General features: G+C 47.9%; 1 protein-coding gene across 1 annotated transcript in view; it reads left to right on the top strand.

Annotated features, from left to right (window-relative positions):
- Positions 1–27,236, top strand: part of Fig4 (FIG4 phosphoinositide 5-phosphatase) — a 71,765-nt gene that overhangs the window by 20,569 nt on the left and 23,960 nt on the right. Inside the window, exons 7-18 of the mRNA XM_051175565.1 lie at positions 2,868–2,996; positions 5,816–5,916; positions 6,471–6,633; positions 7,021–7,118; positions 9,263–9,396; positions 10,302–10,418; positions 11,851–11,896; positions 12,972–13,120; positions 14,455–14,621; positions 19,035–19,173; positions 24,699–24,757; positions 26,212–26,359. Of these exons, the coding sequence (XP_051031522.1) occupies positions 2,868–2,996; positions 5,816–5,916; positions 6,471–6,633; positions 7,021–7,118; positions 9,263–9,396; positions 10,302–10,418; positions 11,851–11,896; positions 12,972–13,120; positions 14,455–14,621; positions 19,035–19,173; positions 24,699–24,757; positions 26,212–26,359 (1,450 nt within the window). The remainder of the gene's footprint in view (positions 1–2,867; positions 2,997–5,815; positions 5,917–6,470; positions 6,634–7,020; positions 7,119–9,262; positions 9,397–10,301; positions 10,419–11,850; positions 11,897–12,971; positions 13,121–14,454; positions 14,622–19,034; positions 19,174–24,698; positions 24,758–26,211; positions 26,360–27,236) is intronic.

Below are 27,236 nucleotides of genomic sequence, written 5' to 3'. Positions count from 1 at the left end.
CACACACACACATCCACTCACACACATACACACACTTGCACACTCATTCACACACAGTCGCACACACACTCACACACTCATACACACACACACCCACTCACACACATACACACACTCACACACCCCCGCATTGTGCTTGGACTCTGCTTAGTTTACCTGATTGTCACTTGAGCTGAGGCCAAGCAGGTCTGTGCTTCAGACACATGGAACTGTGACCCAAACTATGGGTCAGGCAGCTGGTGAGTAACTGATAAAACCAAAAGTGGTGTTGAACTTGCCGCACATGCCACCCAGATCTGGGTTTGAAAGTGTGGTGTGCGTTCTGGCTTAGGCCTCTGAGGTGACTTTGGCTGTGTCCAGAACAGTCTGGGTGGGCATGACTGAAGGGAATGTTGTCTTCCTGTTGCTGCTGTAAGCTACCAGCAGGTGATGTCTTACAGCTATGCCATTGTGTCCCGGGAGGGAGCAGGACTTAGTGAGACACAGCACTGTGTCAGCAGACCACACTCTGTTCTCAATGTAAGGAGAAAAGCCAGCCCTGACGATCTTGGGATCGTCCCCTCTTGCCTGCTGGTGGCTTTCCATCTGGAAGGCAGTAGTGACTGCTGAATTGTTCTTCACACATCGAGTCACCCAGAGATACCCTGGCACTTCCTTTTCAGCTGGGAGAAGCTGTGGGTCCCGTGCATGAGCCACAATAATCTCCTCGGCTCAAGGGCATTGGATTAGTGTCCTTGATTCTATCCACTTCTGTTTCTCCTTGTCATTTAATGTAGGTGCTGGCAGCAGGCATTCTCACCTGGGGTGCGTAATTATTCATCTGGGGAAACGGTAGGAAACAGGGAGTGAGGGTAGAAGATGGAAGAGTAGGTTTGCCAAAATCCCCACCAAGTCTCTGGGGCACCAGGAAGTGTGTGTGTTAAGGGCGTCGTATAAGCTCTTCCGTGCAAACGTCTCTGAGGAGAGCAGGAGCATTTCGAGCGTACAGACTATGGAGGTGTCCCACGTGAGGTAGCTATTGGCGAACGCACCGATTAGCCAATTAAAAGTATTTATGCCCTTTTGTTAGGAGGTGACCGAGAGAGAGAGATCACGCCTCTGAAAAGTCTTTTGGTGCCAGAGCTCAGGGGTACAGCGCTTTTACAGACAAAACCGCCATGAAGGCAGTGCTGGAAGGGGCCAGAGCAACATGTGTTTCTGCAGAGTGTGGCAGTATTTCCCAGACACTACACAGCAATTAGTTTTGATTTTCACGTCCTCTTAGGTATTTTAGTTTTCTGTTTTGTCCTGCACGAGCATCTCTTACTCTGGTTAATACACCTGGACTATGGTCAGGGTATGGACAGTCCCAAAAGCGTTGCCAAATGGAGGTGGCTGGGGTGGGGTGGGGTGGAGGGGCACGGAGGGACTAGAGAGACACTAAACAAAGTCAGGACAAGATGGCATCACCTCAGCCAACTCAATGCTAAGTCACTGTGTAAGGTGGGAGAGTGGGAGAGTGCTTGATACAACCCCCCCTCCACACCCCAGCCCCCTCCACACCCCAGCCCCCTCCACACCCCCAACCCCCTCCACACCCCCAACCCCCTCCACACCCCAGCCCCCTCCACACCCCAGCCCCCCCTCCACACCCCCAAACCCCCCTCCACACCCCCAACCCCCTCCACACCCCAGCCCCCTCCACACCCCAGCCCCCCCTCCACACCCCCAAACCCCCCTCCACACCCCCAACCCCCCTCCACACCCCCAACCCCCTCCACACCCCCAACCCCCTCCACACCCCAGCCCCCCTCCACACCCCCCAACCCCCTCCACACCCCAGCCCCCCCCTCCACACCCCCAACCCCCTCCACACCCCCAACCCCCTCCACACCCCCCAACCCCTCCACACCCCCAACCCCCCTCCACACCCCCAACCCCCTCCACACCCCAGCCCCCTCCACACCCCAGCCCCCTCCACACCCCCCAACCCCCCCACACCCCCAACCCCCCCACACCCCCAACCCCCTCCACACCCCCAAACCCCCCTCCACACCCCCCAACCCCCTCCACACCCCCAAACCCCCCTCCACACCCCCAACCCCCTCCACATCCCAGTCCCCTCCACACCCCCAACCCCCTCCACACCCCCCAACCCCCTCCACACCCCCAAACCCCCCTCCACACCCCCAACCCCCTCCACATCCCAGTCCCCTCCACACCCCCCAACCCCCCCACACCCCCAACCCCCTCCACACCCCCAAACCCCCCTCCACACCCCAGCCCCCCTCCACACCCCCAACCCCTCCACACCCCAGCCCCCTCCACACCCCCAACCCCCTCCACACCCCCAACCCCCTCCACACCCCCAACCCCTCCACACCCCCAACCCCTTCCACATCCCCAACCCCCCTCCACACCCCAGCCCCCCTCCACACCCCCAGCCCCCTCCACACCCCCAACCCCCTCCACACCCCCAACCCCCTCCACACCCCCAGCCCCCTCCACACCCCCCAACCCCCTCCACACCCCCAACCCCCCTCCACACCCCCCAACCCCCCCCACACCCCAGCCCCCCTCCACACCCCAGCCCCTCCACACCCCCAACCCCCTCCACACCCCCAAACCCCCCACACCCCCAGACTCCCCTCCACACCCCAGCCGCCGCCCCCTCCCCCCCATATGCTCTGGTCGCTCCTCTCCTGCAGGGACTCCTGTAGCCCAGGCTGACCTCAAACGTGCTGTAGAGCTGAGGGTGACCCCGAACTCTCCCCCTCCTGTTTCCTCCTCCCCAAAACAGATGTTACAAACAGAAGCAGAAGAGCTTTAAAATGTGCTGGATGCCAGTCAATGCCCTCATCTTTCTGTTGCCAACTCTTGTTTTTCAGGCGTGTTTGGGATCTCTAGTGAGCCTTATATGAAGTATGTGTGGAACGGCGAGCTTCTGGATATAATTAAAGCTTCTGTGCACCGTGACTGGCTGCTGTATATTATCCATGGGTTCTGTGGGCAGTCGAGTATCCTTTTTATAAACACTTAGGATGCACATCATTGTAAGATTATAATTACCGATCTGTGGACCTGCTCTAGTTAGGGTTACTACTGCTGTGACCAGACTTAGGGAGCAAAGGGTTTATTTGTTTATGCTTTTACATCACTGCTCATCATGGAAAGAGGTCTGGACAGGAACTCAAGCACAGAGGAGCCAGGAGGCCTGCCTGATGCAGAGGCCATGGAGGGGGCTGCTCACTGGCTCTCTCTTCATGGCTCCCTTAGCCTGCTTTCTTTTAGAACCCAGGACCACCTGCCCAGGGGTGGCTCCTCACACAGTGGGCTGGGCCCTCCAGCATCAATCACTAATTAAGAAAATACCTCACAGGCATTTTTCAGTCAAGGTTGCCATCTCCCAAATGACCCTGGCTGACATAAACCCAGCCAGTACAACACTCCAGCAGGAAAAGTGTGCGTTGGGAAGAGGGGTGTGGTGTGGTGCGTGGCTCGTGAGAACAGACCTGGACCAAAGCCATAAACACAGATCAGGTCCCAGCAGGTCCCAGCACGGAGTACGGAGAGAGGTCACAGGCTGGTCAAGCACCGTGAGGGTAGACCTCAAAACAAAACAAAACAAACAAAAACTGCTGTTTTCCTTTGATGAGTATGACAACTCTAGGGAGATGAGATTTGTCTTAGTTAGCATTTCTGTTGCTGTGAAGAGACGCCATGACCACAGCAGCTCTTACGAAGGAAAAGATTTAGTTGGGGCTGGCTTACCGTTTGGATCAGTCCGTTATCATCTTGGCAGGATGCTGAAGAAGGAGCAGAGAGTTCTAGATCTTGATCCACGGGCGACAGGAAATGCTTGAGCATAGGCGACCTTAGAGCCCACCCCCACAGTGACTCACTTCCTCCAGCAAGGACACTCCCTCTAATAGTGCCGCTCCGTGGGGGCCATTGTCTTCCAAACCCCAGTGACAGGGGAAGATGAGAGTGAGGCTCAGCCGCCTCAGTAGTCAGTTTTCGCTCGCCAGGTTGCCCTCATCAGGCTAAGGACTTGGGGTTTGCTCCCAGAACTCTTGGAGGTTTAGTTCAGGAAGGCGACATGTATAAAGTAGTCCATGAAGCTGGAGTTGACAGCCATTTCTCGGCTGTGTGACGAGGGATGCGTATAGGAAAGGCCGCAGTAGTGGCTGAGGCCTGGTGAGGTGGAGACCTGCCTCGGGAAGGGATGTAAGGGACGGTGGTGGGTTTTCTCCTCAGGTTAACTTTTCACTGGTCCTCACAAGTGGTGAGAGCTCCCAGCAGGCTGTCGCTGTGTTGTGAGGAGGAGGAGGGCAGGATGTGTACCCTAGCCCTGCTTCATCCCTCTTGCTGCTTTCTGGGACAGCAGAGGCTATTTGTGAATTCGGTTTTCACTTACACTCTTTCCTTCCATCTTAGGCCTTTAAAAGCCTGCAGCAATATCATGAGTAGGAGATGTGGCCATCACTGTGTCTTCTTATACACTCCGGAGCATTTTGGGGGTGGGGCAGCCTCAGGGCACAGCCTGTGATGAGGGGGGTGGGGGTGGGGGAAGGACCTGGCTCAGTGCTCTAGAATCACTTCAGCCACCTGACAAAATTAGGTCCTGAGTCGCTTTTGTCTCTTTCCAAAAATACAATCCTCCTGGGAAGAGTGTGAGTGTTTCCCCACCAAGGAGAATGTGCCCCAGTGTCTGAAGACCATTTCTAAAGTGTAGTTCTAGCCTGGTTTCTATTTACAAGAGCTAGCTTGGCGTACGGTAATCATAATAAATGTTTGTTTTTTAAAATAGTAAACCGCATCATAGATTATCATTTTAAAGCTCATTAGTTGAAATGATGAGTCTGGGCTCTTGGTGATCGGTCATTTAATGAATTCTGGAAGCCTGTGTGGTGGTAGGAGTAATTGCTGTTTATTAAGTGTTTCCGACAGGCCAGGCACCAGACATTTTACATCAGTTACCTCAGCGCATTCTCCTGGCAACCCCACAGCTGCACAGACCGATGATTCGCTTTCCCAGAATGCCTATCACCAGAATTGTCTCAGAGTTTGGATGTTTTAGAGTTTTAGAATATTTGCCTAAACCTTAGATAACTCAAGGATAGGCTTCAAGTTGACTAATGTTTCACATACGCCTTGAACATTAGGACTGAATACATTTATGTGACATTTTTAGAGTACTTATGTTTTGATTGACCCATAACACAAGTTCAGGTATAGAATTTTACAATTTGGGGTCATAACGGCACTAAAAGACTTCTGATCTCAAGGCTTTCCTTTTGTTTGTTTTAAATTTTTGGACCACGGTTGTTCAACCTATAGGTGCTTTTTGATTCGTTTATCTAGATGAGAGTGTAACTCAGCTAGGTAAGATGACTTAAGCAGAGGATGCTGTGTGTGTGTTGATGAAGCAGTTCCTGCCCGCCCATCCAGGCTGTGGCTTTGGATTGCGTTTTCGGGTTATACCTGCCCTTTTCTCAGTATTAGCGGCGTTTTCCTAATCTGCCCTTAACATTAAGTGGCCCGTGCCCTTGTAGGGAGGCGAATGGTGCTAACGAGTAAGGAAGGGTTAGTTGTACTTCTTACATTTTACTTGGTTTCAGGGAGAGACATAATTCGGTAACGTGTGTATTTCCTTGAGGAGTCAGAGAAATTACCACTTGAGCAGGAACCATTGAACGCCGTGGGATTACATTCTCGGTGGAGCTTTTAGTGTCTTGAGGCTGTTGGACAAGATGTATTACATGCATGAAGGATAATGCTTCTTGTAGCTTTCTGTGCCAATCACAAGTGCTGACACTTTAACTTGATTCCTAAGAGCTGTTGATCTATGGACGACCAGTGTATGTGACTCTCATAGCCAGAAGATCCAGTAAGTTTGCTGGGACTCGTTTTCTCAAGAGAGGTGCAAACTGTGAGGTAAGATTGACAGACCACACTGCATTCACATCAGCTTCGCTCATTCTTATCAGCTAACTTCTTAACACCCTAATGGATGTGTGTGCGTGTGCCTCTGTGTGCATGTGTGTGCGCATGCGTGTGTGGTGTGTGTGTGTGTGTGTGTGTGTGTGTGTGTGTGTGTCTGCACAGGCACATCCCCTCTTTGGTGTCAGAATTACAATTTCTTAGACTCTTGCAGGTTTTTTAATCTCCATAATAATTTCACATAATTGTTTTTCTTTTCTCTGCCATGCTACCATTTATACTGGCCAAGATTCTATTTGCTGCTAGTGTTGAGTAACTAATTTGATTTTTTTTTCTAGTCAATTCTCTGCTGTCGTTAATTTTTTTTTTTTTTGATCATGTTTTAATCTGGTTATTACAGTGTGTACTCGAGTAGTGGTGGTGTGTGGCTTACCTCCTTTAACGTGTATGAAGAATAGAAGCTGTACTTTCACGTGTGCTCAGATATTTTTCATTTAAAGGCTCCTAGAGCGTAGACCACCTGTGAGTGTTCCGTCCATTCTTTCCAGGGCGATGTCGCGAATGAAGTGGAGACAGAGCAGATCCTGTGCGATGCTTCCGTGATGTCCTTTACTGCAGGCAGCTACTCTTCTTATGTGCAAGTCAGAGGGTCGGTTCCATTGTACTGGTCCCAAGACATCTCAACTATGATGCCTAAACCACCCATCACACGTGCGTGGGCCAGCCTTCTGGGGGCGGCTTTTGTCTGTCGTCTGTCCTTTAAGATGATCGCTGCCACATAATACGCGGTTGGGTTTGGGGAGATCTGGCCCTTTGCGGAAGAGCATGTAGAGGAATGACTTCTGTCAGCTTTGTGTAGTGAATTCATCCTTAGTTTTAACTGTCGGTAAACCGGGTGTTATGTTGCTTCGGAAATGGCAGTCATTCAGTATATGCTGAGTGAGCGTCCAGGGAGCTCCTTGAGATTTGGGAATGAGGGTGCTGGGTTAGTTGAACTGCGTTTCTTTTCAACGTTTTTCAGAACTGTACACTTCTTTTATTTCTGCCTCATAGTCCATCCAGGTATTTATTTACACACCACACCCTTTTTCTTCTCAGTGGACCAGGCAGACCCCTTCGCGCATGTGGCTGCTCTCCACTTTGACCAGATGCTCCAGAGGTTTGGCTCCCCCATCGTGGTCTTGAATTTAGTGAAGGTATGATGTGCTCATCAAGCATGCCTGGCCACCTTTCCCCAGACAAATGGCATCAGCCTGTGGTTTTCTCTTCCCCAGAGGAAAAGGGAAGGAGGAGGGCAGGGGAGGGAGAGAGAGAGAGAGAGAGAGAGAGAGAGAGAGAGAGAGAGAGAGAGAGAGAGAGAGAGAGAGATGTCTGCCCTGCCAGCTTGCAGGGTTTACTTTAGCCTCAGATCTCATGTGGTTTCTTCTGGGCTTGCCCTGGGGAACCAGTAGTAGATCTCTCTGAAGGGAAGAGCGTGACCTGGTCTACCGGGCTCCTGAATTCCTTGTGTGAGCTGGGTCGGCATTAAATCGTCTCAGAACAACTTGAGAACTCAGAGGAAGCTGCTATACCCTCACCTTGATACAGCTCACTCCCTGGGCAGTCTAAAAACTGCCAACCAATGTGGAGCCATAGGTGTACGTGTCACAGCGCTGGAGAGGCTGTCCTGACTGTTGGGAGTCTGGCTGTACCACAGCCGTGAGGAGGGGCTGTCCTGACTGTTGGGAGTCTGGCTGTACCACAGCCGTGAGGAGGGGCTGTCCTGACTGTGGGGAGTCTGGCTGTACTGTGTTCTGGTGGGGGATGGTCTCTCCCACAGGCTGTAGCAATCCTACTCTTCTCTGAGAAAGAGCTCTTACAGCTCTGCTCCACTCTGCTAAGAGAGTCTCCAGCAGAGCTGTCCATGGCTTCTCTGCTCTGGCAAAATAAGTTGCTTACCCAAAACTCATTCAATAGGTTTATTTCAGAGGAAGGGTATCCAGGAGGGTGGCCGCCTCTGCCCGGTTGGAAAAGGGTGGCTGCCAACTGATCAGGCACAGGGCTTATATAGAGCTTATCAGGGTTGGAGTTTTTCCATGGAGAAGATTTTCAGGGTGGAAATTGTTTAGATTTTAATCCCCTGAGCTTGTTTGAGCAGTGAGTGATGAGGTATTACTGGAACATATACCTAGAACTAGGTGAATGAATCTTGTTCATGCTTTATAGAGTGTAACTGAAAAACCCTTGTTAAATGGAACCCTGAGCCTGTAGTGCTTGGAATTCTCTGTTAATTATACACATTAAGAGTGCTTTTTAATTCATGTGATTGAAACTGACTGAACTAGGCCTGTTTTGCCTCCCTGTAGTCTGCCAATGTAGTTTGAAAGGAGTTCTGCGAAAGAGAAAGAGCTTATTTACAAGGCAGTCAATCATGTGGACACAGGCTTGAACCTAGGACCTTGCACATGCCTGGCAAGAGCTCAGCCATCAAGCTACACCCTTAGCCCTGTCATCAGTAATTTTGTTTATAATAAAAAAGAAAATACTTCTTTTTTTTCACTTGTTAGAAGGTCTTGGTAAGTTGTGTTTAAACCATCAAAGAATGCCTGTGTCCATAGGATGCCCGTGTCCTAGGATGCGTGTGTCGTACGATGCCCGTGTGGTAGGATGACCTGTTTGGGGGTGTTCGCATTGGGTTACGGAAGGAGTCTACAGCCCTTAGGAGACCAACCAAGTAGCCTGTCAACACTAACCCAGTACATGCTGCACACAGCAGATCCTACGGCCATGAAGGCGCAATAGTAATCTTTTCTTTACATTCTTTCTCAAAAGGGCAGATTTCACTCAAGAATGTCAGAAGGGATCAACTTCCCTATTCACTTTAAAGAACTTTTGAGAATTCCAGATATATAACTTCCCCAGATAAACTATAAGCAAAGTATACGTTCACCCTGATTCTTAATCCTGTTCTTAATTCTTATGTAATTTGTCTATTTGATATATTCAGCTGTGTAAAACGACCCCTTGTTTGTCCCCACAACGGTTAGTAGTTCAGTCTGTGACAGCTGAACGTCATCACCATGACTGAGAGTGGCAGAAACGTCGATGCCAGCCAGCAATGGGGCTGTGGCGTCTGCACGTCTGTCACTGTGTGTGTATTTGGTGCCCACAGAGGCCAGAAGAGGCATCAGAGTCCCCTGCCGCTGGAGTTGTGGTTGGTTGTGAGCCATCACGTGGCTGCTGGGAATCAAACCTGGGTCCCCTGCAAGAGAAGCCAGTGCTCCTACCCGCTGAGCCGTCTCTCCGGCCCCACATTTTAGGGTTTTTAACTTAAAAATCATTTCAACTGTTGTTGATGAAGGAGCGAGAGAAGAGGAAGCATGAGAGGATCCTGAGCGAAGAACTGGTAGGCGCGATCACCTACCTTAACCAGTTCCTGCCCCCAGAGCACGCAATCGTCTACATCCCCTGGGACATGGCCAAGTACACCAAGAGGTGAGAGAGCCCGCAGCTCTGCCCCGGGCAGCTCGCCCGTCCTCCGGGGCACGTTCGTCTTTTTCTGTCTCGTTCTACCTTGTTCCGGGGAAGAACTCCTTCCAGGCAGCCCCGCTCATAGACACACACGGGCAGCTCCTGAGAGGGAATCCCAGCTCCTCACTGCCCATCAAGCCCCTTCAGCTAGTTGCTTCCAAAGTGTTGCAACTTGAAGTTATTCGGGGACGTTATGTTTGGGAAAGCCTGGTCTTTATGCCCATAGCTAGTGCTGCCCCGGGGTTTCCCGGTAGCTTGTCACTCATACGGTCCCTGCTGTCACATGTTCCTGTTCTCTCCCATCTCTCGATTGGCTCCAAAACTAATCTCTTTCTGAGAAGCCTTCTTTCCCCATCGAGCCTTGCGTTGTCTACCATGCATCGTGATTCTGGGTTTATTTGCTGTTGCTGTGTTGTGCACGTTGTGCTTTTTCCCTGAATGGTTTATGGAGTTAACACGCCAGGCGCACATACATGCACCACTTACCTGGAATGTGTTAGTTAGGTGACGGATGCAGTCATATTAACTTATTTTCCAATCTTGCCTTCCCTGCCTCTGCACTCTGCATAATCATTGCCTGATTACGTAGTGATTTGATTGACTGCTACTGAGGAGGGAAAGGCTTTGTTCAAAACCTCTCACAGGAATGTCCCATGCCGAGGCCGAGGGATGTACCAGTATTTGCTGTTAAGTTACTGGTCTTATTGTTAGTTACTGAGTGCGCGTTTTATTTCTACCTTAATTATTTCAGTGTTCGGGTACCTAAGCCGAACGTGAGCATTGCTTCTGTCGGTGTTTGCTTTAGGTGGACGGGAGGTTAAATGTGCGTTAACAGTAGATTCTCGCTTTTCACTGCCCTCCCCCCCCAGCAAGCTGTGCAATGTTCTGGATCGGCTAAATGTGATTGCAGAAAGCGTGGTAAAGAAGACAGGCTTCTTTGTAAACCGCCCTGACTCTTACTGCAGCACTTTGCGGCCAGATGAAAAGTATGTATGATACTGAAAACTTAAGGGAAGAGATGGGGAGATAAAGCGATGGCCATACAAGCCCGAGGACCGGAGTTCAGTCCCTAGAGCTGCCATAAGAAAGCCAGTGTGGTGGCATGTGCTTGCCACCCCAGCACTGAGGAGGCAGAGACAGGCAAATCCCTCGGGCTTACTCGCCTGCCCAGCCTAGCCTACTTGGTGAGCTCAGGCCAGGTGGAGATCCCTTCTGTAAAAACACAGTGTGAGAGGTAAGCACAGTGGCTCAGCAGGCCGAGGCTCCTCCCACCAAGCCTGAAGCCCTGGGCCCCACAAGTCAGAAGGAGAGAGAAGACTCCCACATGTTGTCCTTTGACCTTGACTGGGTACTGTGACGTATACAAGTGCCCTACACCCCACCCCACTTATGCAAAGAAGACTTAAATCAAGGTGTTTGTTCTTACGTACAAAATATTCTAGGGGTTGGAGGGAGGACTTAGTGAGAGCACTTGACTCGAAAGCACGAGGACCTGAGTGTGAATTGCCAGCACCCATGTGAAAAGCTGGGCATGGCTGTGTGCGCATGTAACTCCAGAATTAGGAGGCACAGAGAAGCAGATTCCAAGAGCTTGCGGCATGTACGTGCACATGCACACACACACACACACACACTATTCTAAATACAGGAAGTCTATGCTAACTAGAGACTGGGTAGACAAATTAGCTTAGTCTTCTGTGGAGGCAGGCTGCTCAGGGGAGTGTGTAATGAACATTCCCTGTGTGCTTGGAAATTCCTGTGATGGTTATGTACCCTCAGATGGGAGCCACAGGAGTCTAATCATTTGCTTTGTGGAATAACATTATATGAAACACATGTGTAAATAAATTTTTTCTGTAGTGAATTCAGTGTTTAGCATTTGGAAAGAACAGGGAAATCTTTCTGGTCGACAACGTATGCTTTCCTGAACGTAGAATTTGTTAACATTCTACAGTGGTTTGCTCCAAACTCTTTGGTTGTGGCTAGTTTGTTGGCTGTTTCAGATAAAGGTCTGTTCCTTATCTGTCTTTAAAGGAACCAACTGTTATGTATTTCCGGAATTTGATTTCCAGGTTAACTATGGTGGTCAAATGAAAAACCCCAAATCAACCATTAGTATTTTATGTTTGGAAGATTCCTCCCGCTACAGTTTTCAGGGTTTGAATTTTAGGGAATCTTAACGCACAGGGTGTGTACACAGGTGTGTGGAAAGCTTTACCAGGAAGGTGCCTGCAATTGTGTGTGGTGGCAGAGACCAAAGGAAGCCCGGGCGTAGAGGAAGGCAGGGATGACGGTAGAACACAGCGGGCGCAGTTAAAGGACAGCAAGGGGTGCTGTGGCCTGGCCGTAGTGCACACGCCAGCGAGCCCACGGCCTGGCACTAGAAGAAAATAAATGTAAAACGTCTGCTTTACCCAGGTGGAGTGAGCTGGGAGGCTGTGTGAACCCCACTGGTCGTCTGCAGGTAGGGATAATGTCACATTTACAGCGAACACCGTCTGTGTCGTGGGTGTAACGTTCTGTGGGAACTGGGGTTTGGCTTTTGTTTCACTTTGCTTGCAGGGTCTCACTATGAGGCACGTGTAGTCCCTCTCTGGCTAGCCTGGCACTCACTATGTAGACCAGGCTGGCCTTGAACTCACAGACTTCCTGCTTTTGCTTCCCGAGTGCTGGGATTGCGTGCATCTGCAGCCATACCCAGCTAAGTTTTTGTCGTGTTTTCTATTAGGAACTGTTAAGATGTATTTGATGTAAGATTATTAATAACTTGAAAAGGATTTTCTAAAAGCCTCCCTGCTAGTGTTTAAATCTTATAGGGAGATGTATAGCTGGTAGGTACTATAGCCTATACATTTTCTACATATAAGTTTTTGCTACTGGAAATTGAAAACAAGAATACAGGAACGATAGGTTAGGCTGACTTTGGAAAGTGAGCTAGTGAGCGTTACGTTTATTCGCTATGCTTTAAGAGTGACGCGGCTTGGGACTGGAGTGATGGCTTGGTTAAGTTTGGTTCCTAGAGCCCACCCCCTCCCACACTTCTGTGGTGTGGCTTGCAGCCACTAGAAACTCTAACTCCAGGGAACCGATGCCATCTTTTGGCCTCTGAGGACACTAGCACGCACTTGGCACACTTGGCAAGCACGTGGGCACACACACACACACACACACACACACACACCCTTAAAGAAATACAGCTTCAACCACTGAATATATGGTTTGTATAATAAAGGAGTGATAGCAAATATTTTAGTAATTAGTAACACAGAAAATATTAACTGCTTAACCTTGTTAAGCCTTCAAAGTAAATTCAAATGTAGACTGATTTTAGTGATGCTATTAAGGAGACATTAAGTGAACAGTTAACTGTAACCTTATACGATTAGCAAATTGTCCTTTATTGTTTTAACCATTAGCTTTGCTTATTTGGGGTAAGCGCCCAGAGCTTGTCTCCTGTTACTTTAGGAGGGGTTTTCCTGATGTTCAGAAGCAGTGTGGCTGTCTGGACAAAGACTTAATACCTTACTGTGCTCTTGCAGACTGGCATTCTTCGGACCAACTGCGTGGACTGTTTAGATCGCACCAACACAGCGCAGTTCATGGTGGGCAAATGTGCTCTGGCTTACCAGCTGCATTCCTTAGGACTGATTGACAAGCCAAACCTGCAGTTTGACACGGACGTAGTGAGGTAATCCTTATCTGCTGCCATTTGGATGTCAGCATCGACAAAAAGCAGGCTTGACTCACAAGAATTTTCATGAACCCATTTCTACTTTTAGCTTCCCAAAGATTTATCGCTTTATTGTTTGACAGTGTTGGAGTTAGTTCTGTATTTCTGTCAGCTGTTGGTGTATTGTTGCCACCGGGTCTTGTTTTGTTTGCTTGCATCATCATTAAGCACTATGTTTTTTTTAGATAAATCCAAAGGACTTAGACTAACTAGTAGGTTAAGTAAAACCCAAATGCCAATGAAAGATAGCACCAGCTCTGAACATGTTTTAAAGTGAAGATACAAAGTGTGAGAGAGAGTCTTCATTAAAGTTGCTGTTTCTTCATTGTCTGTCAACGCTGAAGAGAGAAAGTATATATGGCTTGTGTGTCTGCTGTGGCTAGAATGTTCATGTCTCCCTTCAGCCCGCGAGTTGAAGTTTCCACTCCCAAAGTGACGGTGTTAGGAGACTGGACCTTTGGGACGTGCTTAGATCAAAGGGCAGAACCCTCATCGTCGGGATTAGTGACATACTAAAAGTGACCAAGGGACGTTTGCTTATTAGTCTCTTCCTCGTGTGAGGTCAAACAAGAAGCCCCACCCTCTTGTGAATGAAATGGGCCTTTGCTCGGCAGTGAATCTGTTGATGCCTCTATTTTAGATTCTGTGGCCCCTGGAACTGTGAGAAATAAATGTCTGTAAGTCACCTTTGCAGTAAGGCACTGTCTATAACCAGACCATATATATTATATACATATCACACACACACACACACACACACACACACACACACACACACACAATTCAGAGGAACCAAATGGTGTCATGGAAGTGAATTAATCTGGCAGGCTGTGGAGTGTAGGAGTCTGTCTAATATGGTTAGAAACAGCTTGTTTCCGCTTTGGTAAGTTAGATTTTTGGTGCCTGGTTTTCTCATTAAGAGTTTTCTGTGACCTGGGCATTGGATCTCTATAAAGCACCATACATTTTACATTTGCACTTATTTCCAAGATGTTGACGAGTCCACTTGAAAGATTCCGAAGAATTCATAAAGTAAAGGACTCTGGCCCAGGGAATGGCTTGTACATTTATTTTGGTTAATCTGTGCCCTCGACCGTTGAGCTCCCTGTCTTCGTCTTCTGTTCCGGGACAGGGTCTCACTAACTTACTCAGGCAGCTGTGAATTCACTCTTCGTCCAGGCAGGCCTGGAATGTGTGATGCTTCTGGCTCGGCCTTCTTAGTAGCTGGGATTATAGACCTGAGTCACCAGACCTGGTGGCAAAGTTGTACAGTGTGTGTTCCTTGTGTGTAGGTTATTTGAGGAACTGTATGAAGACCATGGAGATACCCTCTCCCTACAATATGGGGGCTCTCAGCTTGTTCATCGGGTAAAAACCTACAGGAAGATAGCCCCGTGGACACAGCACTCCAAAGACATCATGCAGACTCTGTCTCGGTACTACAGCAATGCCTTTTCAGGTAAGCCTCTGGCAGCAGGAGTTTCTGCCGCCTAAATTTTAGGTGTGTTTGTCTTCTTGTGCTTTCTTCCTTTTAGCTATTTATTTAAATAGGATTTAAATTATTTATACATTTAAATAAAATACAATTTTGACCTAGAAGGTACTCAACAACTGTTCAACAGACATTAAATAAACACTAAAGTAATTTTCTTTTTTTTTTTTTTTTCTCTGATACTGGGTCTCATGTAGCCCAGGCTGGCCTCAAACTTGCCAAGTAGCAGAGAATGACCTTGAACTTCTGACCTTCCCGAATGCTGGGATTATAGGAGTAACTCACTATGCCTGACTTCTAGGGTTCTGGGGACTACACACAAATGTCTGTACATAGTTGGCAGGCATTCTGCCAACAGAGTTCCCACCCCCAGAATTGGTGTTTTAAAACTGGACAATGTTGATTCTTCACCCAGTTGCCATTGCTGCGTGTTGGGATGTGGGCAGACTTCACCTGTCCCCTCCTGTGTCACCCCTCTTTTGGATTAAGGACACCAGCCCCACTGACTCAGGAGCCTGCTCTACTCCCGTACAATTGCATCTTAATTTGTTATCTACGAAGATCTCATTCGCCGCCAGACACTGGGGGGTTCAGGCTTCCAGATCCCTCGTGGAGACGAAACACATAAAAGTCGTACAGAAGATAGAGGGGTGCAGTTGTAATCCATGGCAGCAAGCATGGACTTCTCTGGGTGTGTGCCACCATGATAAAGGTTCAGAACTGCCCTTAGAGAGAGCTGGCCCTCTGCCGGCATCATTCCCCCTGCAGCAGTGACCATGATTGACACATTAGGACCCAGTGCTGCTTGCTCGGAGTAGAAAACAGAAATCAATGTGTACGGAGATGATTTAAAAAGAAAGGCATGGCTTAAAAGGTAAGGGTGATGTAGGAGGTCAGTTTGTACAGATAAAAGGTACAGTAAAGTTATGCAACTTAACAGTGAGCTGTTATGAAAGGCATTATGAATAATAGGGGTGAGGCAGGCGTCTTTATTTTAAGAAGCATGGTGTCACTGGGGCGTACACTTCACTTTGTCATAACTGAGTATTACAGAAGGGTGAAATGTAGAATGGTTTTCTTTCAAGGGTTAAAGACCGCTTTGCCACACTTCAGCCAGCCTCTGGGCTGAGCAGGGAGATAGTTAGGGACACAGACACACAGACACACACACAGACACACATGCACAGACACACAGACACACAGACATACACACACAGACACACACTCACAAGTTTCTTAATAAAATATAAAACTCCAACAGCCATGTTAGACTTGTGCCTCCAGTAAAGAACATAGAAGGTTCTTGTTGAATGGTTTCTTTTCAGTTATTAAAGTCGTGTGTGTTAATTTTAGAAAGTACAAAGTATCTCGTAAATAAATCATAACCCCCACCTCCAGAGACAGCCACTTGATCATGTTTAGGCAAACATGATTGTTCTGCTTTTATTATGCATGTGGTTTATAATCTGCTCTTACCCTTTGAGATGGTATGAATAGCCTTGTGACATTAACTGTTCTTCTACAGTGTGATTGTGTAGTAACTACTCTATCTTTTGTAAGTGTCATAGTTTAGTTAGTGTACATCTGGAATCCTCCTGAACAAATGTCTTTGAACACAGACTGTTGTTTGCTTCTTACCTTTGCTTATGTAGAATTTAAAAGCATATTTAATAGGTTAGACATGGCTTTCAGGGCCATAATGAACTGTCTCATCAGTGTGACAAAATATGTCATGTAAACCTAAGGGTCGGATTAAGTTTAGTCCACGCCTTTGTTGGGTTTGCCCATGACTGTTTGGCCCTGCACACTTGGGCTAAGTGTCCCTGTGGTAGGCCCTAACTGCTGGAGGAGCTTTCCCACCCAAGCAGAGGGGAGTACAGGAAGGGGCCAGGCAGGACAGGCCCCCAGAGAACGCTCCAGTAGGCCTGCCTCCTGCTTTTCATCCCACAAGTAATGCCACAGTCTCCAGAAGACCCTCACGGACACACGCAGGCACGCTTTGCTAATCCAGGAGCCTCTTGGTGCAGTCAGGTTGGTAATCGAGGTTACCCACCACACGTGCACAGGCATAGATTCCCTCTGAGCACTCGGCTTGCAAGCCTTCAGTAGAAATGGTTTGATAAATAGCAAAGCTCGGTTTTTACATGTTCGTGGATTCTATCTCCTTCTCAGTGTCCCACGTGTTTGTGTCTACATTCTTACAGCTCAGCAGTATTTGTCTTATTAAATGGCACAAGGTAGGGATCTAATTTCATTCTTCCTTCTCCCCAACAGTTCAAAAGTACGATTTTGCTGATAAAAGAGGCTACTTCATCATAAACTCGATATCAGAATAACAAATAATTGAGTTCCACAATTAGTTAAAAATCATTATTTCAGTCCTGTGCCATTCAAATACATCAGCAATAAAACTGGTTAGTATAATAGCTTAAATGGCATTTTAATGGCTCAGGGGAACTTTGCTTTTAAAGTATAATTGAGTATAGAAGCAGACTCTCATCTGCCCTCCTGCTAGCTGTGCTACAGAGGACCACCCTCTGTTCAGCTACCATCTTACAGGTAGCTCTTACAGGAAAAGGGTAGCTGATTTTGCATGTCCAGCGAGGCCGGGCATGGTGGCTCACACACTTAACCCCAGCACTTGGGAGACTGAGTTCCAGACCAGCCTGGTCTACAAAGTGAGTTCTAGAACATCCAGAGCTACACAGAGAAACCCTGTCTCAGAAAACCAGGGGGAGGGTATTGGGCTGGAGAGATGGCTCTGCGGTTAAGAGCTTTTCAGAGTTCCATTTCCAGCACCCACACGGCAGTGAACAACCCTCTGTAACTGTAGTCGTGTGGTACCTGATGCCCTCTTCTGGTGTGCAGATGAACATGCAGAAAATCATTCATGAACATAATACATTGTTTAAAAAAAAAAAATATCCACCCAATGCCCAAGCTTCTCAGGGTGGCTTTCTAGCCCAAACCTCGGTGACTGTGCCACCAGAGGGAGACTTCCTATTGTAAGAACAGCCGTGGCTTCAGTAACTCCTGGTGGTCTGTGGACTAGCGTCAGCTGAGGAAGAAATGCTTGACACCCCTCCGTGTTTAGCATAGTTGCTGGCTGTAAAGGAAGACAGTGTAGGATTTAAAAGGGAAGGAAACTCCTTGAAAGCAAGGCTGACGACTGGAGAGCTGCATGGCACTGCATGAAATGAATTATCAAGTGTCATCAGAGAATACTATTACCTGGAGAGCCGAAACCTTGCGTAAAGAGATAAAAATTGGGGCGGTGGTGTCTGCATCGTCTCATACGTATTATCTGTCAGCAAGTAGAGCAAAAGGCCCCAAAGACACTCAACATATAAACACATCCCTTTATGTATTCCTTTTAACCTGAAAGGTAAGTGCTATTTTAGCGGAATGCCTCCTGTCAAACTATTAATAATAGGCATACATATCTGGTACTTCATCTGCTTTTGCTAAAATGACAAGGCAACCCAATACTAATTTCAAGTCTGTGCATTCACTGTACCTGTTGGAAGAAAACACATTTTACTTTATTGCTCCCAGCAGGCATCTCTGTTGCACTTCCTTCGTAGTCCTCCATTGCTTTCAGAAAGGGTATGTGACTGTCTGTGCGGAACTTGACTATTGAGGCCTCTGAGACAAGAGTGGTAAGGCCATGGTGAAGACAGCCGGGGAGGACAAAGTGCAGAGTGGGAAAGGTGGGCGCCGGGAGCGCTGCAAGTGTGGCCACAAAGCATATCAAGGGGAAGGACCCAGGACGTGTGCCAGTCAGATTTGTCAGGGGGCAGAGTTGAGGTGGCTGGGCAGCTAGGGTGAGGATGCTGTCCAGGGGCCCGTGCTGTCTTCATGGTCACCAAAGAGGCCAGCGTTCTGCTGCTGTGAAAGGGTCTCTGTGGTGTGGAAGAAGGGGTCAGAGTGGGAACTCCGCGGCTGCCTTGGTCAAGGTCAAGCCGCAGAATTTCTATAGGAATTGGGTCATGCTCTCCTTAGCACATACCTTCGGGTGGTGTTTACTGAGACGAGTTAACAAATGCTAGCGATAGGTTTTTATTTTTACAAACAAATCTGTGGGCTTTAAGGTGACATTCAAGAAGTGGTCCATGTCCTCTCCCTTTTATGAGGGGCATCTTTCACAAGCAAGGTTTCCCTCCTCCTCAGATCATGGATGACTGAGTGTGTGTGTGTGTGTGTGTGTGTGTGTGTGTGTGTGTGTGAGTGTGTGTATGTGTAGAGCTTGAAATACAAATGCATCCTAATAGAGATCTGGTCTATGAAGCTATAGTTGGATCCGTGTTCTCTGGGATGATGTCCTCCTGGGGTGTCTGCATCAACAATGGGTTTTCTGAAATACATATTTTTGCATTTTAGATGCCGACAGACAAGATTCCATCAATCTCTTCCTGGGTGTTTTCCATCCCTCTGAAGGGAAACCCCATCTCTGGGAACTCCCCACAGACTTCTACCTGCACCACAAAAACACCATGAGCCTGTTACCAACTAGGAGGAGGTATCTGCTTGCCCTAGTGTGTCATGGAAACTTGCTGTCTGAGTAACTGTTGCACGAAATGAGCACAGGGTTGAGAAATGAGGCTTAGCATGTGTGCTGGGGCTCTGGGCTCCTGAGCAATATATAGGGAGTGGGAACATGGCTCACGTCTCAAAGCATGCAGGGACATCAAACTCTCCCAACAGTTCTTTCCTCTCACGGAGTCAGGCTGATTCCGCCGAGTTGTTTTACCACCACTACTCTGGCTTGCTGCCCACCTGTGGTTGTGTGCGCAGAACACAGACAGTCTGAATGCTCATGTAGTTGTTGGAGATGCCTGTGTTGTTGAAGAAATATTTCACGTGTTAGCAAAGTCTCAGGGTTTATAGGGTTCTCAATTTTGTTCCCATCCGCTCTTATTGAAATAAATACCCAATCCATGATCTTTTTTCTGTGTAGATGAAGTTTTAAGATTGTTGTTTATGGCATCTGTGTAAACCCTAGTATAGTTGAATGCGTCGATTTTCTGGAATGCTGCAGTGCTGGGGACTGAAACTATTAAGATACAACTTGGAAACAACCCACACTGTGGTTCCTGCTGCAGCAACTGTCCGTGTACTCCCAAGTGTAAACTGCTAGCTTGCCCTGGGTTACACAAGTGAAGCAGGAGGTTTGGGGGGGGGGCTATGTGTGGGAACAAGAGGAAGCTGGTGTTACAGCCCCATTTCCTACCATAGGAAACTGAGGCACAGAGAGAGTGTTGGCTGAGATTGTCCAGCTACTTGGACCGCAAGAGCGGTTGCAAGCCTGGCAATTCTGTGGAGATAGATAACGGGCTCACTCCCTTATTCTCCTGCGCCTGCTTTGGCTCCACAGTACCAGTTATCAACTGATGCTGCTGGCAAACAGAGCTTGTCACATGCCGTGAAGTACTCAAACCCTTCACTGAACCTTTGCTCGAGGCCTGGTTAATATGTCATATATTGCTTCAGATGCCAGTGACGTGTTTATAATGTCCCCAGCCTGGTTTTAGATATCACACTTCAATTGTTTTCATTGATTTTTTTTTCCCCCAAGTTGATTTTCTGGTCCTGCTAGTTTGGTTTGTGAGTTTGCCGTCTGTGCAGGGAGTTGCCATCTACCCTGTGTTTAGCCAGCCTAGTGTTATGTTAGGACCAGGATGCCCCCCACCCCCTCGTGAGGATCACTCACACAGTTGTTTCTCGATTTGGGCTGAAATCTGCTTCACTGAAATCTCACGTGCTGACGCGTCCCAGCTCCCCAAGCCCTTTGGAGGATGATTTTCTCATCCACTCATTAGTACTAAATGTTTAAAGATAAATTCAGACATTAAAAATCTCCTCCTGAGATTTCATAGCAGCTTCTCAGGGGCTCCAGTGTCCTGATCCTCTCCTGTGTGCATTCAGTTGGTCGTTGTAAAAGTCTGCCCTAAGCTTGTGGTCATACCTGCGGTAGGCGTCAGAGTCTGGCCTGCATTTGCAAGTGATTGTGAGACCGCTGGGACATGGACCAGTGAATGATGTCTGCAATCTCTGCTCGGCGTTAGTGTGGCTACTGGAGCACCCTGCTGTGACAGTGTTCTCCGAGTCCCTTATTCATTCAAGGCACCACACCCCAGCCACGCCACACAGCCACGTGGACGCCATGCGCGTGCCAGTATAGTCTTTGCCTGCTTCCACAAGACAGAAATGTTGTTAGCTACATCCTCGTTATTAGTTAAATGTACCCATAGCATTCAGAAGTATAAAATGCTTCTCCAGACTTAACCAGCTGCCCATCTGATCCCAGCTTAAGTCTTGGATGAAAAATGCCGAGTCCAACCTGTGGCTCGCCATCCGATAACCCCATCCATGTAACCCTGTCTGGTACTTTTGTGGTTGGGATCATTTAAACAGTTGTAGGTCTTGTCCTGTCCGTGTGTCTCTGTCTTGCTCATCAATATTGACTGCTTTGTTTATGTCCTAAAGAACTCTTGAGGTAGAATTAAAGACAGCATATCTTCAAATTCTCTTTATGCTAAGTAATCCAGCAGAATTCAACACTCTTAATTCTAGGGATTAAGGAGAAAAGAGTGATTTATGGGGCGTCATACTCAAAGGAAGAAGTTCTCCGCATTCAGTCTCCTGTTGGGTGGTCCCTAGCCCCAAAGCAGGGCTCTGCTCTGTGCAGGTGTCCTCCCCCTGAGCAAATGCTCCCGGGGTAGAGGAGATGGAGGTGATAAGATTGTCCTTGTCCTCTCATCCTCTGTCCATCTCGGTCCATTCTCTTCAGGGCATGTCTTCTTCATGGGCGTCTTTGTTTCTGAGACCCAGTCAGGACATAGGCTTCTCAAATCATAGTCTGTTACTTAGAAAAGTGTAGTCTAATAATACAGTTTAAAGACTCACAGCCTGGTCTCAGATTACTGATAAAACGGTATCTCTTAATTCTAGTTGTCTGTCTGTCTAGGTAACTTTTCTGTTGCTATGGAAAGACATCGCCATCAAGGCAACTTGTAAAAGAAAGCATTTAATTAGGGGCTGGCTCACAGTTTCAGAGTCCATCATCATCACGGCAGGGAGCCTGGCAGCTGATGGCAGGAAGAGAAGTAGTTGAGGACTCACATCTGGTCCCCAGTCAGGAGGCAGAGAGGGAATGTGAGACTGGGCCAGGCGTGGACTTTGGAAACCTCAAAGCCCTCTTCCAGTGGTGCACCTCCTTAAACAAGGCCACACCCTAAAACAGTCCCACCAACTGGAACCAAACTTTCAAATCTACGAACCTATGGGAGCCATTTCTCATACAAGCCACCACACCTGTATAGTATGTTCCAAGTTAAAACTCTTCAGACAGCGTTTGCTCCTTTTTCCTAAGCAAGCCAATTGGAAGCAGCGTATTTTTAGCAAGTTCCTCATATACGAATGGATATCTTCTCTGTTGTCTTACTTTGCCTGTGTTGGGCCATCAGAGGACGGAAGACACACATGCTCTGCCTTACATGTATGTGTGCCCCATCATGCTCCACCCGACTAAGAGTTAGGCCATGATTCCTCTGACCCAGTTTTCCATCCACAAAAGGAAGTGAAATTAACACAGATGTGGCTCATTTGTATATGCAAAATTGCCTTTTTTAGGTTGCTCATATCCTATCTCAATGGAAAATTTGAACTTTGCTGGGATTGATGTCACCTTTGCTGACATATAGTTGAGATCTGTCTTCCTCTTACTTGGGGTCATCAAGAATGCATTCAGCATGGTTGCTTTGGCAGCACATTTATTAAAATTGGAATGACACAGAGAAGAATGCGTTTAGCCATCTCCAGTGGAGTAAGATTTGCATCTTGTCTGCACCAGGACACTTACCTAGAGTTGATCCACCGCTTGCGTCTGCCCTGGGCTGTGCACACCTCTGTCACCTTGTGCATGGCTGTTATTTTCCCTGTAGCCCTTTGAACGCTTTGAGCAGTGTCTGACACAGTATAGGTGACTGATAAATGCTGAATGGGTGAATTAAGCCTCTGTCCGCGGCAGACTTTTCCCTGTTCCTTTTCATGGTCCCAGGCCTGATGTTGAGAAAGCAACTTGGAAACAATCCTTCAGGGTCACCAGGTGGCATCTAAAACCTCAGGACTCAGAGTTTGATTTGTAGGAGGACCAAGGGGTTCCTGCGCACAGGGGATCTGGACAGAAGTCCTGATGAGACACAGGAAGGCCTTTGAGCCGTCGGCGCTGCCCCCAGCCCAGGTCCCCGGCTCCCGCTCCATCCTGTCCTTTTCAGTGTGGGTGCCAGCAGCATTTTTTCATAATTAGGAACACTTATAACCATAAATTTCAGCATTTTTATCTTTTAAAGCCCTTTACATTAAATTTTCTTTGCAGTGTTTGGGCCATAGGCTTTATTTCCTTCCCTCCCATGCCCCTGACCACCCTCCCATCCCCCACCCCCACTCCACAGGGAGGGTGATGCCTTCCAGGAGGGGTCATCAAAATCTGTCAAGGCATTTGGAGCAGGGTCTAGGCCCCCCTCCTGCCTCTAGGTTAAGGGAGTGTCCCTCCATGGGGAATTCGCTCCCAAAGTCCTTTCTTACACCAAGGGATACATCCTGGTCCCATTGTCAGAGGTCCCTTAGACTGCCCAGGCCTTCTAACAGAGACCCACGTTCAGGGGGGCAGAGTAGGTACAATTCTGGATTCCCAGCTATCAGTCTGGGGATCCATGAGCTCCTCCTTGTTCAGGTCAGCTGTCTCTGTGGGTTTCTGTAGCCTGGTCTTGTCCTCCCTCTCTGCATCTGGATTCCAGTTCGGCTCAGTGTTTAGCTGTGGGTGTTTGCTTCTGTTTCCATCAGGTACTAGATGAGGGCTCTATGATGGTGGATAAGTTAGTCATCAATCTCATTATCAGGGAAGGGCATTTATGGTAGCCTTTCCACTGTTGCTCACGTTGTTAGTTGGGGTCAGTCTTGTAGGTCTCTGGACTTTCTCTAGAGTCAGTTTTCTCTTCAAACCTATAATGGCTCCCTCTACTATGGTATCTCCCCCCCCCCAATCTATTCCTCCCCTGACTCAATCTTCCTGGTCCCACATGTTTTCCTCTCCTCCCCTTCTCTTTCTCCTAGCTCCCTCTCCCCTCACTGCCCCCCCCATCCCCATATGCTCAGAGGATCTTGTCCCTTTTCCCTTCTGTGAGGGACCTTGTGGGAATCTCTTAGAATCCTCCTTGTATCCTAGTTCCTCTGGCGGTGTGAATTATAGGCTGGTGATCCTTCGCTCTGTGTCTAAAATACCTTTAAACTACTGGAGATCTGGCTCCCATTCACACTGTATGTACTGTCTCACTTTCCAACCTCCACAAATTCTGACACAGCTCTTTCTCCTGCAATCTCCATTTCATGAGAATTTGATTTACAGTTAAATCCTTTGTTGAGAGAGAAGGAGTTTCAGTATTTATTTGTTCTGATTCTCCACGTATATCAGAGGTGATTCTCCCAGGAGAAGCCGGGAGTGTTTACTGAAGTGCTCCATGTTTTAGGCTGGAATGGATGGGCCCTAAGGGACTTGTTCATTAGGACTATCCAGTTTGCGCCTGTGATTTCAATGAGTTGCTTTATTAACTACACATATCCCCTAGCAGAGTAGGAAAGCAACCTTAGCTCTCAGATAACTGGACCTGGGTCAGAGTCTCACAGCTCCCCAGGTGAAAGAGTCCCCAGGGGAGTAACCTTGTGTCTGCATGGTTTGTGCAAACCTGCCTTTCTTCCTACCTTCCTTCCTTCACTCCCCCTCCCCCCACCCCTCCGTCCCCCACTCCCCCACCCCCACCCCCCCAAAACTAAGCAACAGCAGAGCACATAGGTATTTTGCTGGTCTCTGATGATGGGCGTGAGGAGCACTTTAGCATATAAAGACCTACTGTGTCAAAAGCTCTGCAGATGTGTTATTAACGGAGAAGGAAGGGCCTTTGAAGTAGGGGCCAGCGTCTTTTATCTGGAGACTGGTGGATTGCCAGGGTTTACATTCGGTGACTCTTGTCCATCTCTCCTTTGTAGTTACACTCACTGGTGGACACCGGAGGTGATACAGCATTTGCCACTGCCATACGATGAAGGTGAGTGCCTGCTCCTCTTTTAGGTTCTCTGCCATGTGTTTGGGGACTCTGCCTAGACAGAATTAAGCATCAGCATTTGATATGATACTTTATAGAAAGAAGTGGATTCATCATTATGTTGTTCTTTGTTAGGGGACTGTAATGCTTCCTTCTACCTGAGTAGGCCCTGCCTCCTTGTGGCTTAGAATTATTAGATAGACTGTGCAAGCATTGGGATGTAATTCATTTTAAATTAGGACTGATTATATTCCTTCCTTAAAAATAGATTAGTTCTTTTGCATGTTTAAAAATATTTATCATGTATACAGTGTTCCTCCTGTACATATGTCTGCAGTCCAGGAGGGGGCAGCAGATCTCATTATGGATGGTTGTGAGCCGCCATGTTGCCAGGAATTGAACTCAAAACCTCTGGAAGAGCAGCCGCCTGCCTCACCAGCCCCCTGACTATAGTTCTTGTTAATTTTTTATTATGTCCTTGAGAGGCGAAGAGGAAGGAATTAAGCCAAAATTAAACATTTTTTCTATAGCTAAGCAGTGGAAAAGGTATATATATACAAATATGTATGTGTAAGTGTGTGTAAAAGTACATTCTATCACATTTAAACTAAAGTTTATTAATATGTCAGAAAGGCAGGAGAAATTATATAATAAAGTCATATACTAAAATGTGCTATATATTTGAGTGATATTTCCAAATTTAAGTGTCTCCCCAACTTTAGGTATCCTGTAGTCCTGACTGTATTAGTAATTCCTATTACTATGTTAGTAAGTCACTGTTTCGACCTTGGGTATCCAGGTTTTCGTTGTGTTTAAGCCATGGTTCTGCACCCGAACTTTGAGTGACCAAGTTCAGGATGGGTTACCAAGGACTTTTAGGTTGTTACTAAATTACTAATTCATTTCCCAAGTATGTGCAGCTTGAAACTCTGGACAAAGTCATTAATAACATTACTAAGGTGGGTTGGTTGTTTGGGAGACAGGAAAGCACTTTGTTCATTTATTTTGTTTGTGTGGGCATGTGTGTATGTGGGTGCACCATGGACGATGTGTGGAGATCATGGGATCCAGTCTTCTGCTACCATGTAGGTCCTGGATGGAACTCCTGTCGTTAGACTTGGCTGCAAGACCCACCACCTCCTGGGCACCTTCCGGGCTTAGAAAGGACTTTAACAAGAACAGTTAACAGCGCAGGGGATTTAAGAGTAAAATGGAATTTAAGGGAAAGCGTAGTTAAATTCTGAAGTAACTCCCTGCTCCTCCCTGGAACTCTGAGGACCCTCCTTGGGGCAGTTACAGGCAGATACACCCTGTTGTGTGTGTGTGAGTCCCTCTCCTGAGTCTGGGTGAATGAACTTCATCAGTGCTGTATCCAGCACAGGATGTGGCCACGCCTTCTCTGAGTGGTGCTGACATCACAGATGTAAGTGTTTGCAGTAATGGAAGTTTTCCCTCAGTTATCTGCGCTGCAAACCTAAAGAAGCTGGTTGTGAAGAAGTTCCACAGATGTGAGGAGGAGATAGACATTCACAATGAGTTCTTCCGGCCCTATGAACTCAGCAGTTTTGATGATACCTTTTGCTTGGCCATGACAAGTTCGGCACGGTATGTGGTGGGCACTCCCAAGCTAAGCGCGGGGAGCTCTCTAGCTCTTGGAGATCTGTCTGTCTGTCTGTCTGTCTTTACCGAAGTGGGCCTTGACTCAGAGAGCCTCCTGTGATGGGAGGCCCTGCCGTGGGGAGGGAGCCTATCACTTCAGCTCCCTCTTTAGCCCACTGGGATAATTGCTCTTATGAAAAATGTCCACCGTTAGCCCTACTTTGCCATTTGGAGTGAACCCTGTGTTTTTCACTGAATGAGGAAATTGGGGGCTAACATGAATTCATGGTTCTAGAAAAGCTGGGTTCTTATCTCAGGACAGCCATGGTCTATGCAACCCTGATAAAGTTACAGCTTTCTGTCCCTCATGTTCACACCCTCCCCCTCCTCCCCTCCTCCCCTCTCCCCTCCCCTCTCGTCTGTTCTCCTGCCCGCCCCCCTTCCTAGCAGTGTACTAATGGCTAAGAGCAGTGTAGCTCAAGCTTGTCTATCATTGTCTGCATGAGGCACATCACAGGCTTCTTATGGTTAGAAACACTAAGAGGCCATAGCATTGCGCTCAGGGACCGTTTTAAACAGCGAGATTACCAACAGAAGGCACACAAATGTGAGAGTAGCCCTGAACAGATGGCTTAAAGGACACTGGTCCGTGTGTGAGAGCAAAACCAAGGGCAGAGCCCACCTGCTGGCCGCTTTCGTGGCTCCTGACAGCACGTGCCGGAAGTGCCTGCGAGGGAGTGTCTACACGTGCATTGCAGTGAGTAAGCAAATTCACACATGTGAGTCTGCAGATGCTTCCTTCTCCTCCTTCATCTTATGCCCCCCTTCTCCCTTTATATTTAAAAAGGAAAACATAAATTGCTTACCAAGATATTTTCAGACC

The sequence above is a fragment of the Phodopus roborovskii genome, unplaced genomic scaffold (genome assembly GCF_943737965.1).
Source record: "Phodopus roborovskii unplaced genomic scaffold, PHOROB, whole genome shotgun sequence".
In the NCBI taxonomy this organism is placed as follows: Eukaryota; Metazoa; Chordata; class Mammalia; order Rodentia; family Cricetidae; genus Phodopus; species Phodopus roborovskii.
The sequence above is the reverse complement of the archived record's forward strand: the minus strand, read 5'-3'. Positions and strand labels throughout refer to the sequence as shown.